The sequence below is a fragment of the Manduca sexta genome, chromosome 27, assembly GCF_014839805.1.
Source record: "Manduca sexta isolate Smith_Timp_Sample1 chromosome 27, JHU_Msex_v1.0, whole genome shotgun sequence".
NCBI lineage: Eukaryota > Metazoa > Arthropoda > Insecta > Lepidoptera > Sphingidae > Manduca > Manduca sexta.
In genome coordinates this window covers 11,439,312-11,454,732 of record NC_051141.1, presented here as the reverse complement: position 1 = coordinate 11,454,732, position 15,421 = coordinate 11,439,312, and the positions used below count along the sequence as shown (strand labels likewise).

The 15,421-nt window shown below is 32.9% G+C and overlaps 2 protein-coding genes across 2 annotated transcripts in view; one reads left to right on the top strand and one right to left on the bottom strand.

Moving 5' to 3' along the window:
• Window positions 1-15,421, top strand: part of LOC115447261 (coiled-coil domain-containing protein AGAP005037) — a 247,084-nt gene that overhangs the window by 9,433 nt on the left and 222,230 nt on the right.
• On the bottom strand, window positions 3,284-11,433 carry LOC119190837 (solute carrier family 35 member B1 homolog). Its single transcript, XM_037443912.1, has 7 exons — window positions 10,996-11,433; window positions 10,656-10,778; window positions 9,718-9,951; window positions 9,075-9,136; window positions 8,196-8,343; window positions 6,743-6,878; window positions 3,284-6,479 (listed from the first exon to the last, which is right to left on the bottom strand). Exons 1-7 carry the CDS (start codon window positions 11,185-11,187, stop codon window positions 6,412-6,414), a joined length of 963 nt encoding a protein of 320 aa, XP_037299809.1. The 5' UTR covers window positions 11,188-11,433; the 3' UTR covers window positions 3,284-6,411.

Genomic DNA, 15,421 nt, shown 5'->3' with positions numbered 1-15,421 from the left:
CGAATTACAAGTGGCAGTACCTAAGTAATTTTTTTACTTAATTTTAAATAGTTATTTGAGTCATATGGAACTTTTGGTGATAGCAAAGATATTTAATAAAATGCTTTTGAACGTTTTCAATACGGTCAATATACTTGAAATAGCGTGGATTCCATAATGGAGATGCATATTCTAGATGACTCCTTACATAGGTACAGTAAAGTATTTTAAATGTTTTTGCTTCAGAGAAAGATTGAGAGATCCGCATTATAAAACCGAGAGATTGAGAAGCCTTTTTAATAATAGTACCTATCCACATGTTTATCATAAAGCAATTTACTTGTTAAAACGCTCTTTTTACAGTAAACATTATATTAGAAAAATAATTACAGAATACAATTTTAGACATTTTTGACAACGTCCAACCAGAGAATAATAATAATAGAATAGTCGCCGCGTGACATATCTTCTCTTCTGCCAGCCTGCGCCCGCAGACGAATACTTCCGGAAACGCCCGATGTCATCGGCTAGGATAGCGGCGCGTAACATCGGCCATCCTAAACCCCGTTTCTTTTCTTCTTCATTCCCAGCAACCAAAGACCTTCAACTTGGATCCCGATTTGTTTTAACTGTTGCCCGATTTTAAACAAATAGGACCTAGTAACACTAATCAGAATGCTCATGGCTACAGACAGAATATGATCAGAAGGTTCATGACCACAGACAGAATATGATCAGAATGCTCATGGCTATAGAAAGAATATGATCAGAATGCTCATGACTACAGACAGAATATGATCAGAATGGTCATGGCTGCAGACAGAATATGATCAAAAGGCTCACGGCCACAGACAGATCAGATTAAATAAAATAAACAGTTACGCACGTTCGCATTGTCAGCCTGAAGTGTTGCGCCACCGATTTGACTTCACATGACTCCAGTCATTCCTGCCTCCAATGATTTAGTTTTTAAGAAAACACCCTCTCCAGTGAGCCAAGCAGCAGGCATAACGAAGTTTTTGTTATGAATGTCGTGAATCGTAGTAATGTTCAGACATCAATTCCATAGGCATTCTCAACATATTTACTTCAACAGACGTAGACGTTTGCCATGGTAACTAAAATCTGGTAATTTTAATTTTGGCATTCAATGATTCATCACAGATTTATTCCGATAGTTCTCTTCACATTCGAATTCAATCTAACTTCAAATTATGCATTTGTGTAATCCCACTTCTGAATGTTAAAACGTTCTTTTTACAGTAAACATTATATTAGAAAAATAATTACAGAATACAATTTTAGACATTTTTTTTGACAACGTCCAACCAGAGAATAATAATAATAGAATAGTCGCCGCGTGACATATCTTCTCTTCTGCCAGCCTGCGCCCGCAGACGAATACTTCCGGAAACGCCCGATGTCATCGGCTAGGATAGCGGCGCGTAACATACTGTCCTGGATAACACCTAGGTCCTTTACATCACTATGTCTTGGTAAGATTTGACCTTCCAACGTGTAGTTCGTAGTCGAGGCCAAACAGGTCAAGTTTATTCTTGTGACAATAATCTTCAAGGCGACATAAGTCAACCTGGAGTGCAGAATGTCGTCAGGGAAAGATATGGTGGTAAAAATTTTCATGACATCTGCAAAACTTGATGAATCCAGACAAGAGGCAATGTCGTTTATATAGATCACAAATAATAGCGGACCTAATAACGAGCCTTGCGGTACTAGGCACCACTAGGCACCGACGCCCAACTAGAAATGTAATTATTGATTGCTGCCGCCTGTGATCTATTTTTGATATAGGAGGAGAACCACCTGAGTAAGTCTCCTCTTATATCGATGTCATAAAGTTTATGTAATAGGATCAGATTATCGATTCGATCAAATGCCTTACTATAATCCGTATAAATTACATCGACCTGTTTCCCAAGATCCAAGGCTTCAGTGAAATAAACATTGAACAGAATAAGGTTAGTAACTGTCGAACGCTCTCTTATGAAGCCATGTTGAAAGTGACTAAGAGATAATGCTATTGCAGGGTATACCTGGTCGTACACAATTCTTTCAAACACTTTAGCAATGACACAAATTTTAGATATGGGTCTGTAGTTTTTAATTTCAGTTTTAGGCCCCTTTTATGAACTGGCGATATATAGGCAGATTTCCAAACACGTGGAACTACTCCTGTTGTTAGGAACATTTTAAATAGAAGTGAAATTGGCAATGATTTACAAATAAATGAAAAAAAAATAAAATATATAGGTATTAATGAGACAAAAAAAAATGGTTTGAGACCTTGGGAAAGACATGTCTAGGCTATTTTATTTACTATCCCGCGAAATATATAGTGGGACATTATCCCGAGAAAATTGATCTAGCAGGAACTTTTTCACGCGACCAAAAGCTAACATATTTATATAACGGGAAGCGTTTACTAAGAAGTAATAAAACAGACTGTAAATGGCAGAGTAACCTGTACTTTTGTATTTCTTTAAACATAACTGTTAATCTGAATAAGGCTTTCAAAAGGTTTAATGGTTGCCTAGGGTTCTAGTCTATGGAAAGAGTATATTATATTCCGATCTTAGTAACAATTTCAATCGCATAGGTATTATCACTCAGGAGTAATATTAGAGGTAGGTATGTAAGTAGTATGCTAATCAATTATTCACCAAAGCTTAAAGAAATAAACAAGCTACTTGCATAATGTTACAAGTGCAAAATGGGATGATTTTAATCAGTTCTTTAACAAAAAATAATTTTACGCGCTAAGATAGAAAGCCACCGCATTACCTCTTTCGACAATTTTGAATAAAGAACCATGAAGGTTTTTGTTTTACCTAGTACTTGTGGTAGTCATTACCATAAGACCCAACAATCTACTAAAAATAGTAAGTACTTAAATATAAACAGTGAATATATTCCTTTCTTATTTTGCCCTTGGAAATTGGAAGCTCACTGCTCAACATAGGCCTCCCCCAAGGATTTCCAGACCAACCTGATAGGAGCGTGTTCCTGCGGCCTTTACGGGGTCGTTTGTCCACCTTTTAGGACGACTTACAACGCTGCGCGTGCCAGATAGTGGTCGCACCTAGAGAACTTTTCTACTAAAATAGTGAATGAATTAAAATTTATAAAATATTGGCGCATAGCATAGCCCTTGTCTTCAAGGGAAGCGAAGTATTCTGTTTGTTGAGACTGCGGCAACACACGGTCAACACGAGGTAATATAAAACTTAATCTTAGTATTCTGTTTGATTCCTAATAATAAATGAAATTCCAATGAAACACTAAAGATGTGTATAATTTTTTTTATAATGTTTATCAAGTTTACAACATATAAATACATGATTGCACTTAAAACATTGGAAGTTGTACTCCACTTATTTCCTAAGTTATTTTGTTAATAGCTGTTTTCGGTAAACTATGCCAATTTAATTTTTCGATTTGTGTTCGTAAATAAATCAATTGAATTGTAAACATGACAACTATCCCTAACGGTCTATTTACGTAATGGATGAAATAAAAGCGGTTGGGATTATTAATTGAGAACTGCGGCAAGTAAAACATTGAAATAGGGTACCAGTTCAGCAGAAAAACAAACTATACAAGTACTCGAGAATAAAATGAACTGTTTAGGGAGCCACACGACTAACATTTTATATCTGTGTCACATAATATTATTACATTACTGATCTTATTCTGGGAATTATAAGACAATTTATGTAGTTTCAGCTTTATGTTTGTCACATACTTGTAATGCAAACATGCGTACACCTTTTACAGTTAGATTTCTGATGATGATAATATTACACTTATTGAGTAGCAATAATTTGATTTAGACGTACTACGCTGCGCTACGCTCTCATGCGGTAAGTATTAGATTATATTTTATAACCTTTCTTATATACTTTTTTTGTGTTACGGATATTTACACTAACGAAAATATTACAAACATTGAAAAAAAAATGGTAATGGTAATTAATCAGTCATTAATTAGTCATTATCATTAACTACATATTTAAAATACTTGATAAATTCATACTAGGTTAAAGTAATAAGTTTAAACACTATTCATAAATAACGACCATTAAAATATTACTTATCGGTAAGACGGGGAGGGGGGGGGGGTATATAGGACTACGATTTGGAAAAATAAAATGTGCAACGAAATTATTACCAGACGAGGTGTTGCTCGAGGTTTCGCCCGCGTGCATAGCTTTACCCGCAACGAAGATTGGATTCTAGAAGAGCCGTTATAAAAATGGTAACTTAAGAATGACAGGTACAACATTCATTTTTATGTAGATTACACATGTAGATAAGTTACTTTACCTAGGAATCTTATTTCTTTACTCTGTTTTATGGTATGTAGACGTGTATATGAACAATGAGCGCCCGTGCATTTTTCTAAACTTATTAGACATTTTATTTATCACAATTCCATTCATTATATTATAAAACAAAGTCCCTCGCCAAGGCTGTATGTCAATTGTCAGAACGCAATGAACTCAATAATTATCGAACGGATGTTCAAACTGTTTTCACCAATGGACGGAGTGATTCACGTTGGCGGTTTATAATTCAACAATATTTGTGTGAATTGTTTGAAATTTGATGATGATTGTTGAACACGTCGAATCAGTTACAATGTTTAAAATATGAATTGTTGCCAATTTTTTAACCAATTATATTTCTGCTCTCGCAAGAGTGCTTGATTTTCTTATTATCACACAAATATTGTTAAAAATCAAATGCTTATAGTAAAATACCCTATTGCTCTGTATAACATCGTAATAATAAACTACGTCATGGTATGAAAAGGCTTCAACTAAAACTATTCACATGTGTACAGCACGCCCAAATACCTACTTATACCACTATAATATACTATACACGAATAATTATACTATACGCGAGTGTACCACAAAATAGTTTTTTTTAAGTATACTAAATAAATATTACAAGTAAAAGTGCCAAAAGTTTACATGGCAATTTTTTTGGATGCGAGTCCGGTTTGGTACGTACCGCCGCAATGATCATTGTCGCCGAGCAACATTGTGCCAGCAATGTTGTTTTTATCATTGTGCCAGCAATGTTGTTTTTCGGTTTGAGACATTGTACCCAGTAGAATAGAACTAGGCCTTGTGATACTTAGCAATATCTGAGGATTGTGTGTGAATTGTTTTGACATGCAGGGCTTTGTAATTCAATTTGTAGCCCTGTCCCCTACAATTCAGCGATCTTCAAGTTATAAAGGTTAAAATTGCTATAATCGCTAGTAATTTATATTTACTGTAACAATAATGCAATAAATTTCCTGAGATAATATAGTAGGTATTAATTCGGGATACGCGTTATCTTTTACATTTTTTTTCTTGTGCTCTTGATATAAATCGTTGTAAGTATTAAAGTTTGTACAAAAATGGAAATCGACGTATCTGTTTTGTAAAACTTATCTTGCAAAATGACGTTAATTCGTCTCAGGAAGAGTTTATAAACTGATCTGAAGCAAAGGAAAAAAAATGCTAGCAATTGAGTCGTCAGTCTTTATCTCGTTAGTAGGAAATTTTAGGCCCTGTTTCACATGTTCAAGTAAATACAGGTAATTTAGTTGGTGCTATTTGATTAACATTTATTTAGGAACATGGTTGTTAATGACACATTTATGTAACTATTTGATCTCCTTATATTTCTGACCAGTAAAATTTACTTGTACAACGTGAAACAGCTATCTACTTATAGAATCAGTTTACAGTATGATACAAAGGAGATGAATGGGAATGTTAGAAATCTATATTACACTATTCAATCTTAAATCTAGCTGATTTTATGATATTTTGGTACTGCACAATAGTATGTTTGACAATAAATAAATCTTATAGCTATGTTAATTTTGTTTGGTCTCCCGTATACAGTCGCTGTGGCTGTTGTCAGTTTTTAAGATATGTGCATTAGGGTACGTAGGAATTTGAACGTCGAACGTGACAAAATATGGCGTATAATTACGTCAGTAAGCATGGTGTTACGTAGTTTAATCGTGTCACACTGCATTCGAACCTCAGTAGGACGCCCTATAACGGGACGTCATGTCATGAAGGTTAGGCCGTGGCTCCTTTGGTGCATAGGATGTGCACGCAGAAACTATGAACATTAACTGCGTGCGCCAGTGTCTGTCTAACTTTTATATTATACGATAAACGAATACGATGTTTTAATAAACATCTGGGATGTAGCCAAGACGCCTTTGTATAATGGTTAACGCTAAGAAAAAACAAAAAAAATATATATGAAGACATATCTAAGCGACAGACTATACTGCTTTATACTTGATTGCGACGTCTTGGCTGGGCCTATCTACTGTACGAGAGACTTGAGCTACGTGTGTATTAGCTATGATATGTTTACAGATTTGTGAATCACTCATTTTTCAGCTACCCTCTTCGATTGCTGGGGTTTACTTTTACTGTACATAATATCCAGGAACAAACCTGTAAAAGAAATTTTTATGAATTTCATTTATGCAATAAATTAACCATCCAATTTAAATTGGAAAACCATAGTTTTTCCAAATAATATTGCACCGAAAATGATTGTATTCGCCAGCTGATTATAAAAGCAATGAAATAAACGAATGTATTTCAAGACATGCCACTAAAACTTTAAATTAATAATTGGCTTTGAAAAGTTATTTTTTTTTACAAAATGTATAAAATCGGTTCGTAAAAAATATATATTTTGCTATAAAACATACCAGTGAAAACTAAGACGGCGCCAACCCATTGCCTGCTAGCTAAAACATTGCCAAATATGATAACGGAGGCGAGCACCGTAAAAAACTTCCTTGTTGTGGTTACTACCGAGCATGGTAGGGGACCAAACTCCGACACCTGCAATTACACACACAGATTACAGGATACTGACGATGACTTATATTTCTTTTAAGAGCGTGACATAGAGCAAGTGTAGACATATCAGGCCTCTATTCAATATGGTGCGCTACTATTTTTCTTAACACAATATTTCTCAATATTAATTTTATATTTCATTTAACAAAATAAAAAAACTGAGTCAGTCTCATAATTTAACTGGTGCAAATATGTATTTTCTAAACCTTACAATATATCCTCTCAAATCACATTACTATAGTAAAATAGTGGTACACAGTAGATATAATGTGCGTTGAGGTAAAATCGGACGCTTTTTCGGCCTGATAACAGTGTCGCGAATTATTTTTTACAAAAACTTAATAAAAATAATGATAATAAATCATTAAATAAGTTATATTTTGTTAAATATACTAAAAAGTCAGTATTTTTGATATCTTTAAAAATAACAGTCAATGTTTTATAAGGCTTTAAAAATTTAATGGTACCATAGTTTCAAAAATAGGTGAGAAAGATTGGACATTCAGGAGTATTGTTCAGATTAGTTTCTTAAATTACTTATATTTAAGAGGATTCTAAATTACATGAAAGGAGGATTCCGCTCAAGGTAATAATAATAGTAATGTGGGATTAGTTACAAAATAAAACTTTACTTTTCAAGTTAATTGCATTTTAATATTTTTCTCTCTGACGTCTTTAGTCTGTCATTTCCAAAATTCGTCTGTCATTCACGCTTCTCTCTTTTCATCTCGCTCATACACTTTACATTCCATTCCAAGCATCACACTAACGTGCCATTCCTACAGTAATCAGCCCTGTATTATATACTATCCCACTGCTGGGCTCGGGCTTCCTCTACTACTGAAAGGGATTAGGCCTTAGTCCACCACGATGGCCCAGTGCGCATTGGTAATAATTTATACAAATTCGAAAAAGTATATAAAATAGCGGCTCCGCCCGCGTGCGAAAGTTTATCCGGGATTCAGTTTTCCGTTATAAAATCACGCTATATATCTTCCCGGGATATAAACTTTAAACGTTAACTGAGCGCACGCAACGGAAACTCTCAAAAGGAATAATTTTTTCCTGTTTTGCAACATTTTTTATTGATGCTCCGCTCCTATTAGACATAGCGTGATATTATACACCCTTTAGACTTTTCTGATAAATTAGATTTTCAACATTGAAATAATTTTTCAATTCGAACCTATAATTCCTGAGATTAGCGCGTTCAAATAAGCAAACAAATTAATCAGTTTTATATAATAGTATAGATTACACCTCTTACGGTCTAATCCGAAAGCATTTTACACAACTCACCATAAAGAATATAAATAGTTGTCCTGTTGCACCCATAAGAGCAAATGCGACGAGGTATACAATAATGTAAGGATACATCGACACAAAGCTTATGAACTTAAATAACTCTCCACTCAACAGCACTCCAATGGCAGAAATAATTGTTCCCCTGAAATAATAGAAAAATATATAAACACATACCAGGATATTTGCTCTAAGTACATAATAACACCATTGAAGACAGTACACATTACTCGCAAAATTCGCAATGCATCACAAAGATATTCAACATTTACCAAAAAAAACAATATAATTTGTAATCAACATAGCATGTTTATATAAATTATAATATTATGAATATAAAATTGCAATCGCTCTGAACATTATGAATACATAATATTGACATGATTTTTATGACACTTATTTAAAAATATATTTAAAAAGGTATATTATATAATAATTATAATATTATGAATATAAAATTGCAATCGCTCTGAACATTATGAAATACGTAATATTGACATGATTTTTATCACACTTATATTATTTAACATATATTTAAAAAGGTATATCACTACACAGTATAAAACAAAGTCGCTTTCTCTGTCCCTGTCCCTTTGTATGCTTAAATCTTTAAAACTACGCAACGGATTTTGATGCGGTTTTTTTTAATAGATAGAGTGATTCAAGAGGAAGGTTTATATGTATAATAACATCCATTAAATAGTGGAGAAGTACTGTTATCTTGTTATGTTATACCCGTGCGAAGCCAGAGCGGGCCGCTATGTTTTTATATACAATGTTCACAGTATTTCTGTAGTGTATTTAGTATCAGCATTGCACCCGTGCGAAGCCGGGGCGGGTCGCTAGTTACATAATAAAGAGGTATGTTGTACTTACCACCAATTAGTATTCAACATCATGGAGTAAGCTGAAGGTGAAGACTCGCTTTTTATCCGTTCCTGGAATCGTAGCACATTTTAATAATTATTATGTATTCTTCAAACTACGAACTCAATTAAAATTTACAAATAAAACTATTTTTGTACACCTTGGTTTCTTCTTTTTAACACTAATTAATGGCTGCTGTATATTCTATTTTATGTTTGATATATCTACATTTTACAACAAACATATTTGGTAATAACTAATGATTTAGAAACTTTCTACTCTGAAAGTGAACGATAAACTTTTATTGTTGAAGTACTGTATCTGTGTAAATCAATTAGTAGACTAAATTAGTGTAATAAATGTAAGTACAAAAATCAACAATCCAATGCACAAACTACTAATCTTTTGCCCTAAATATATAATAAAATAGTTATTGTCTATCAACTGTTTTCAACTAACAATACCAATCTATATATTCAATCTGATCCCACAAATATCCCAACAAAACAGTCATTTATGTGCATGTAAAAATACTTTAATTCTGTTTGGTCCATTTTCATAATAAAAAAAGCTATTAGGATTGTTTATTGAAAAGGCAGTATATTATCCCTCTTATATGTTAAACAGATGTGAGCTTTATGTATGTACAAACCTGCACTGCGCCTGTAAGTCCATCCATGGTAAGAGATAATAGCAGAAGTAACTCCCCAATACCAAATCCTTGGGACTCATTTGTAACCTTTGTGCTCTGGTCTTTGTACATAAACATAACAATACCAGTAACAATGAGGAATACAAATAAATATTTCTTGAGCGGATAAGATTTACGTCCAATGAGAACACCAAGCAACATTACAGGAATGGGTTTTGCTGCCTTGCCAACAACCTGTAACAGACAATTGATACTGAAATTATGTTGTAACTTGTAAGACATTTTTTTCTTTGTGACAAGCTTGTTGTTTGCCTAATGATAAGCGATACAACCACCCATAAACGGTAGAAGCACCATCCAACAACTTGAAAGGCACATACTATTATTTGGTATTCTTATATACATGGTATAATTTAAATCACCACTGAAAAGTTTACTGATTGTGGTAGATATGATTGCCTTTCAAGTGTTGCTCTCTATGTAACATGTTGACTGCCAACATTAATGTACCTAGGACAATTCATCCTACCAAGCCAAGTAAAAATTCTTGATTTTGCCATTTCTCATAGATTGTCTTTTCCTATTATTTATTTACATTAATATATAGGTAATTTGTATTATTAATATGGAATGGTTTTCGACTCTGTATTATAAGTTATTAAAAGTCAGTCAATGTTAAAGTGTAGTAAAGTGCACTTTTTTATTGGCAGTTAATGTTTTAACAAATATAACATTGATTTTAGAAATGCATACCATTATAATTAGACTGGGTTATGCTAAAATGTCCCAACTACTCTTAAACATTTGTGGATTGTTATTAGTTAGAGCTGGATTTTCTGTGTATAAAAAATATGTGTGAATTGCTTGACAAAAAATAAAGTATTACATTGCAGGCACATTTTGGCAAAACTGTATGCAATTGTTGCATACTAAATTACCTGTGTTGGATAGTTGATCCACTGCAGTGCCATAACTGAGCACACCATGGCTAAGAGATATGTTAGAGCTGACGAAAAGTAATAAATGCCTCTTGTGTTATCCGTTTCATGCTTCCATGATAACTGAAACAGATATTGACATGAATTTTGTATGACTAGAAGTCTGCTTGCAGTACACACAGAAAATGTCACTTAAATGCTTTGGATATCCTTTCATAATATAAAAAGTCCTCCCACCAAATCTGTCTAAATGTTATCAATTCAAAAACTATGCAACATTTCATTAATAACTATTGTAGCTTACGATTAATTAAATAGCTACCTTAATTTATATACTCACCATAAGTATTTGGGCAAAAATATAGTTAACCAGACACTGCATGAAAACTAAGCACAGAGCACATGTGAATTTATCATTTTCACCGTACTTGCCCCGTGTTATTTTTTCTTGTAACATACCAAATATAAAGTAACACATAAATATCGCCAAAGCGAAAAATACAAAACGAAACTCGCTTCGGGACTTCGGCATTTTATTTCGTTCAGTTATACGTATTCTGAAATAAAACTATAGTGAAAAAGCTTCCGTGCTTAAAAAAAATAAAAGTGTCACGTTGGTACCAAAACCACTAACGCCTGGACACGTAATGAGATTTATTTATTTCTTAACATATTTCCTAAATAAAAGTTTACATCAACAGTTAGCAAATAAATATTTAACACGTAGGCAATAATAAAGTCCGCGCCACCATTCAAATGACACACCTGATAACTTTTTTTTTTATTTCTGTCCATGGATACCAGTCTTTCAGATAAAGCCTGATAACTTACATCCAGGGTTATCAACTCTTAGAAAATAAAAACCCCGTAAAATCGACATATTTTCTTAGAAGCACCTCAAAAAAGGTTTTCAAGTATACATTTGGGTATAAAAAATACTTTAATTTAAAGTTAATGGTATGAATGTAATGAGCCTTTTATGATTTCAATGTAAACCAACAAGAATTAATGTATTCTCAGTTGTTGATCTTAGTATAGATAATGTAAATAATCACAACAGAGTATAGTTGACAGCTTTTTTAAGATAATTTATTACTTCCGTAAACTATGTATAGTGTATAAAGAGTATAAAATACAACCTACCGAAAACTGATACCAGGTGTTCAGTACATAATTCTGTAACCCTCAGCGTTGTTGTAAGTTGTATAATAGTTATTAGTTATATAAATAAAGTTGTATAATTGTAAAGTGTAGGTAGATATTGTAACTTTGACTTTACGGATAAACAACACCTCAGTCCCCCCTGTGACCATGAAGGCTGCAAAGTCTTCGAAACGTCGGGTGAAAATAAAATACTAAAACCGCGATAGAATCCGAAGATTTGTTTAATTTCAAAGAACAAATATATTTAAAACCTTAAATTTGGTTTTATCCTAAATTTTTCTAAATGCTTTTTCATAAACAAAGACTATACAAAACTAAATTATTTCACCGCGAAAAATTTGGTAATACAATAGGGTGTTTGACTGGTGTAACCAAAAAATATAAAACTGCTCCAGAAGAAAGAATAGTGGGCAAAAATATTTATCAAATCCATATTTTTGTTTTGAATGTATTGTAAATATTTTATTTTCGTCATTACAATTAAGATTTTTTTTATCTGTAACGCTCGGGGACTGAAACGTAGCGATGCCGGCCGCCAATGCTAGTGACTTCATCGCTCATAAACATTGCATCGTCCAAAAAGTTTATAGTAACGACTGCATGAAACATAGAACGACAGATGGCATGCACTTATAACTTAAAAAAAACGTGGTTACAAAAAAAAACAGCCTCAATACACATTTTCATTTTCACACTTATATTAAAATATTGATTTTTTGATGACCACAACATTTTTAATACAGTATAAAACTTACATTGAAAAGATCTACACAAAAATAAATCGCCGATTTATCCGATGTGTATTTTGGATTTCGTCGTCCTAAAGTTAATCGCTTTCTTCTTAAATCTTTTGATTTTGGCACATGAATGAACAGGTTTAGTTCGAGTTTTTAAATAAAGGCACCCAACAATATTTATATGCTGGCCCATTCAATTTAGTGGGAAAGTAACAGATATAAATCTAAACGTTTGTTTTGTTCTTAAATACAGCGAAATTATAAATGAAAAACAAAATCAATGATTTTACTAAGTTGAGCATATTTCAACAATAAAAATATTATAGACGCTATAAGTGAATAGTCCTTACTCTCTTATGTAGTACATAAACACATTTAAAAAAATTGTCAAAGTCTCTATGAAGTGGTGAACATACTGGCGACAAGTCCGCTATTAGATCGATAGAGATTATATTTTTAGTTCTACTATAATGAAATATGGAAACATTTATTAACGGAGTGCAGTGTGCCGAGTTGCACAATATGACGTCGTAATAGTGTCTGAAACATTTTTAAACAGGACTTGCATTAAAAAACTAGTCATAACATTTGCTATAATCAGCTCCGGATCTTGAATTTTTTCGAGGCGTGGAATATCTGGTAAATGCCGCTCGCATCTTTATTTTTCTATATTTTTACCTTTGTCATCATCATCGATTGGGGCTCCGCGGAAAATCATTTATGTGTTTAATGTACTGGACGTCTCAGTAGGCAAAGTTGCGTTAATGATGAGTTGGGTATTCGTTTGCTAAGTTTGAATTTGCCGCTCTCTGACTTTGCCGGCCGGGGCATGTGCCCCGGCTTGCCCCTCTGTAGATTTAGCGCTGGCTATGATTTTAATAGATCTTCATATACGCTACACATATAACTACGATTTTCTATTTGTAAACTATTTAAATATTAGCTATCTGTTTTAATTTTTTATCTCTTGATTTGTAAAATCCACAAAAATACAGGGTTCTATTTTATTGTAGTAACACAGAACATTACATAGCGCCCCCTGGATTCTGTCAGTAGTAAGTAGTAACAAAAAGCCCTGGCGACCGCAAATCGAGTAGCATTACAATATAGTGACATCTATGATTCTGTGCTTACTTTTTGGATTGTAGTCCCCATGTTAAATACTGCCTAATTTGAGATAGTATATACTTTACAACACTAGATGGTACTATAAACAAAAACTGTATAAGATTTACATAATAAAATATTAATATTTTTACAGTACTTATTTTTATGACAAAATAAGAAAAAGATCTACATAATATTTGTAGTAAATAAAACACAAAACATAACGGAAGATAAAAATACACATGGATAGGTGTTACGTGAAACGGAATGTATTAATGTACTTATAAACTTTGAAAACAGAGTAAAATCGACTCTATTGTGTTTCTTCTTAGGCTCTCTATAAATATTATAGACATTATGGCCTTCGATATAACAAAAAAAAGATGTATGTTAGAAGTTCCTATCATGCAGATTAAGTACGTAAAAGGTTATTTTATAAAATATCTGTATTTCACATAATTTATAGGTCAATTTCCTTACCATAATAAGTTTTACATGATATATCTGTACGAGTTTTAAGTGTGCTTGACAATCTAAAGGATGACAACCAAGTAAATTAATGGAGTTTTGAAAGTTGTAATAAGTTAGTAATGTTGTTTAGTAGTTCAACTTGTGTATTACTCGTGTTTGGGTTAGTAACATCGAAATTTATTAAAAGCAGACTTCAGTGAGTGTTTCATGCTATATTAATTACAAAGATTGAAATACTAATAAGTTGTTTTTAAGTTGTTAATAAGCTGTCACCGGATGACATGAATGCGGTAAATTCAAGATGTTATTTATGGTTGTGACTCATGGTTCTGTACTATTGTAACAATCGTTTGTTTGAGTGCAGTAAATCATGTAAGTCATTTTAATGAATTTTGTAACGAACTATCGATAAAGATACTTAATAGCTATGCGTGAAAAGTATTAATATATGTTTACTTACAGTAAGTATATTATGATCCCAATAAAGTAACAAATCAAAACCAACAAACTACTAAAAGCTATTAAAGTAAATATAATTATCTAATGTTAACATGCTACGGCAGAATAATCTGAAGAATAAGTAGTTATCTTCGTTTGCACTCATTAGATAAATAGGTACTTATGTACTTTATTAGAACAATGTTAGTTTACCATGTTGTGTTCTGCGCGGGCGTGTCTGTTTGTCATTAGACGTATTTCCGATTCCCATAATAATTAAGTATGATATTTATCTACTATCTGACTTTTTTTTTCTTACAATGATACGAAACTTTAATAAAAAAAATGTACTTAAGTTGGAATAATTTCGACGCCATAGCGAAAAGTTCGTTAGAATTACTTACCTACATAGTCATTTTAATAGAGCGGTACGTAATACTCTTTAATTAAACAAATCTTTATTCTATAAATTGGTGCCTACCTAATTAATAGTAATTGAAACTTATGTGAATATCATTACAAAATGGAAAAAATATCACGTCATACCTTATACCTAAGCAGGTACTAGAGACCGGATTATAAACAAAAATTCTTAAATGTGTATGTAAAACCGCAAAATATGAAAAATCAATTTATGATAAACAAATGATTAGTTTTTTTTGCTTCAAAACTTGTCCCCTGCCCAGTGCCCACTGCCACTTCAGCTTACTAATTCGATGGGCTATGTCGGGTGAGCTTTCGTTCTTTTACGGATCTGATAATTTTTGATTCCATCATGTAGAGAAATACGCATGCACGCTTAGTTCTCTCCTAATCGGAGAGAACTCGCTGTGCCACTGTCAGTTTTTT

Bases quoted from the DNA above. Each gene is read 5' to 3' on its own strand.
- LOC119190837 (XM_037443912.1), bottom strand. From the start codon at position 11,187: ATGCCGAAGTCCCGAAGCGAGTTTCGTTTTGTATTTTTCGCTTTGGCG. The intron at 10,779-10,995 runs GTGAGTATATAA...TATCTGTTTCAG, and splicing joins TTTTTGCCCAAATACTTATG to TTATCATGGAAGCATGAAAC. The intron at 6,480-6,742 runs GTATGTTTTATA...TTTCTTTTACAG, and splicing joins CGCCGTCTTAGTTTTCACTG to GTTTGTTCCTGGATATTATG.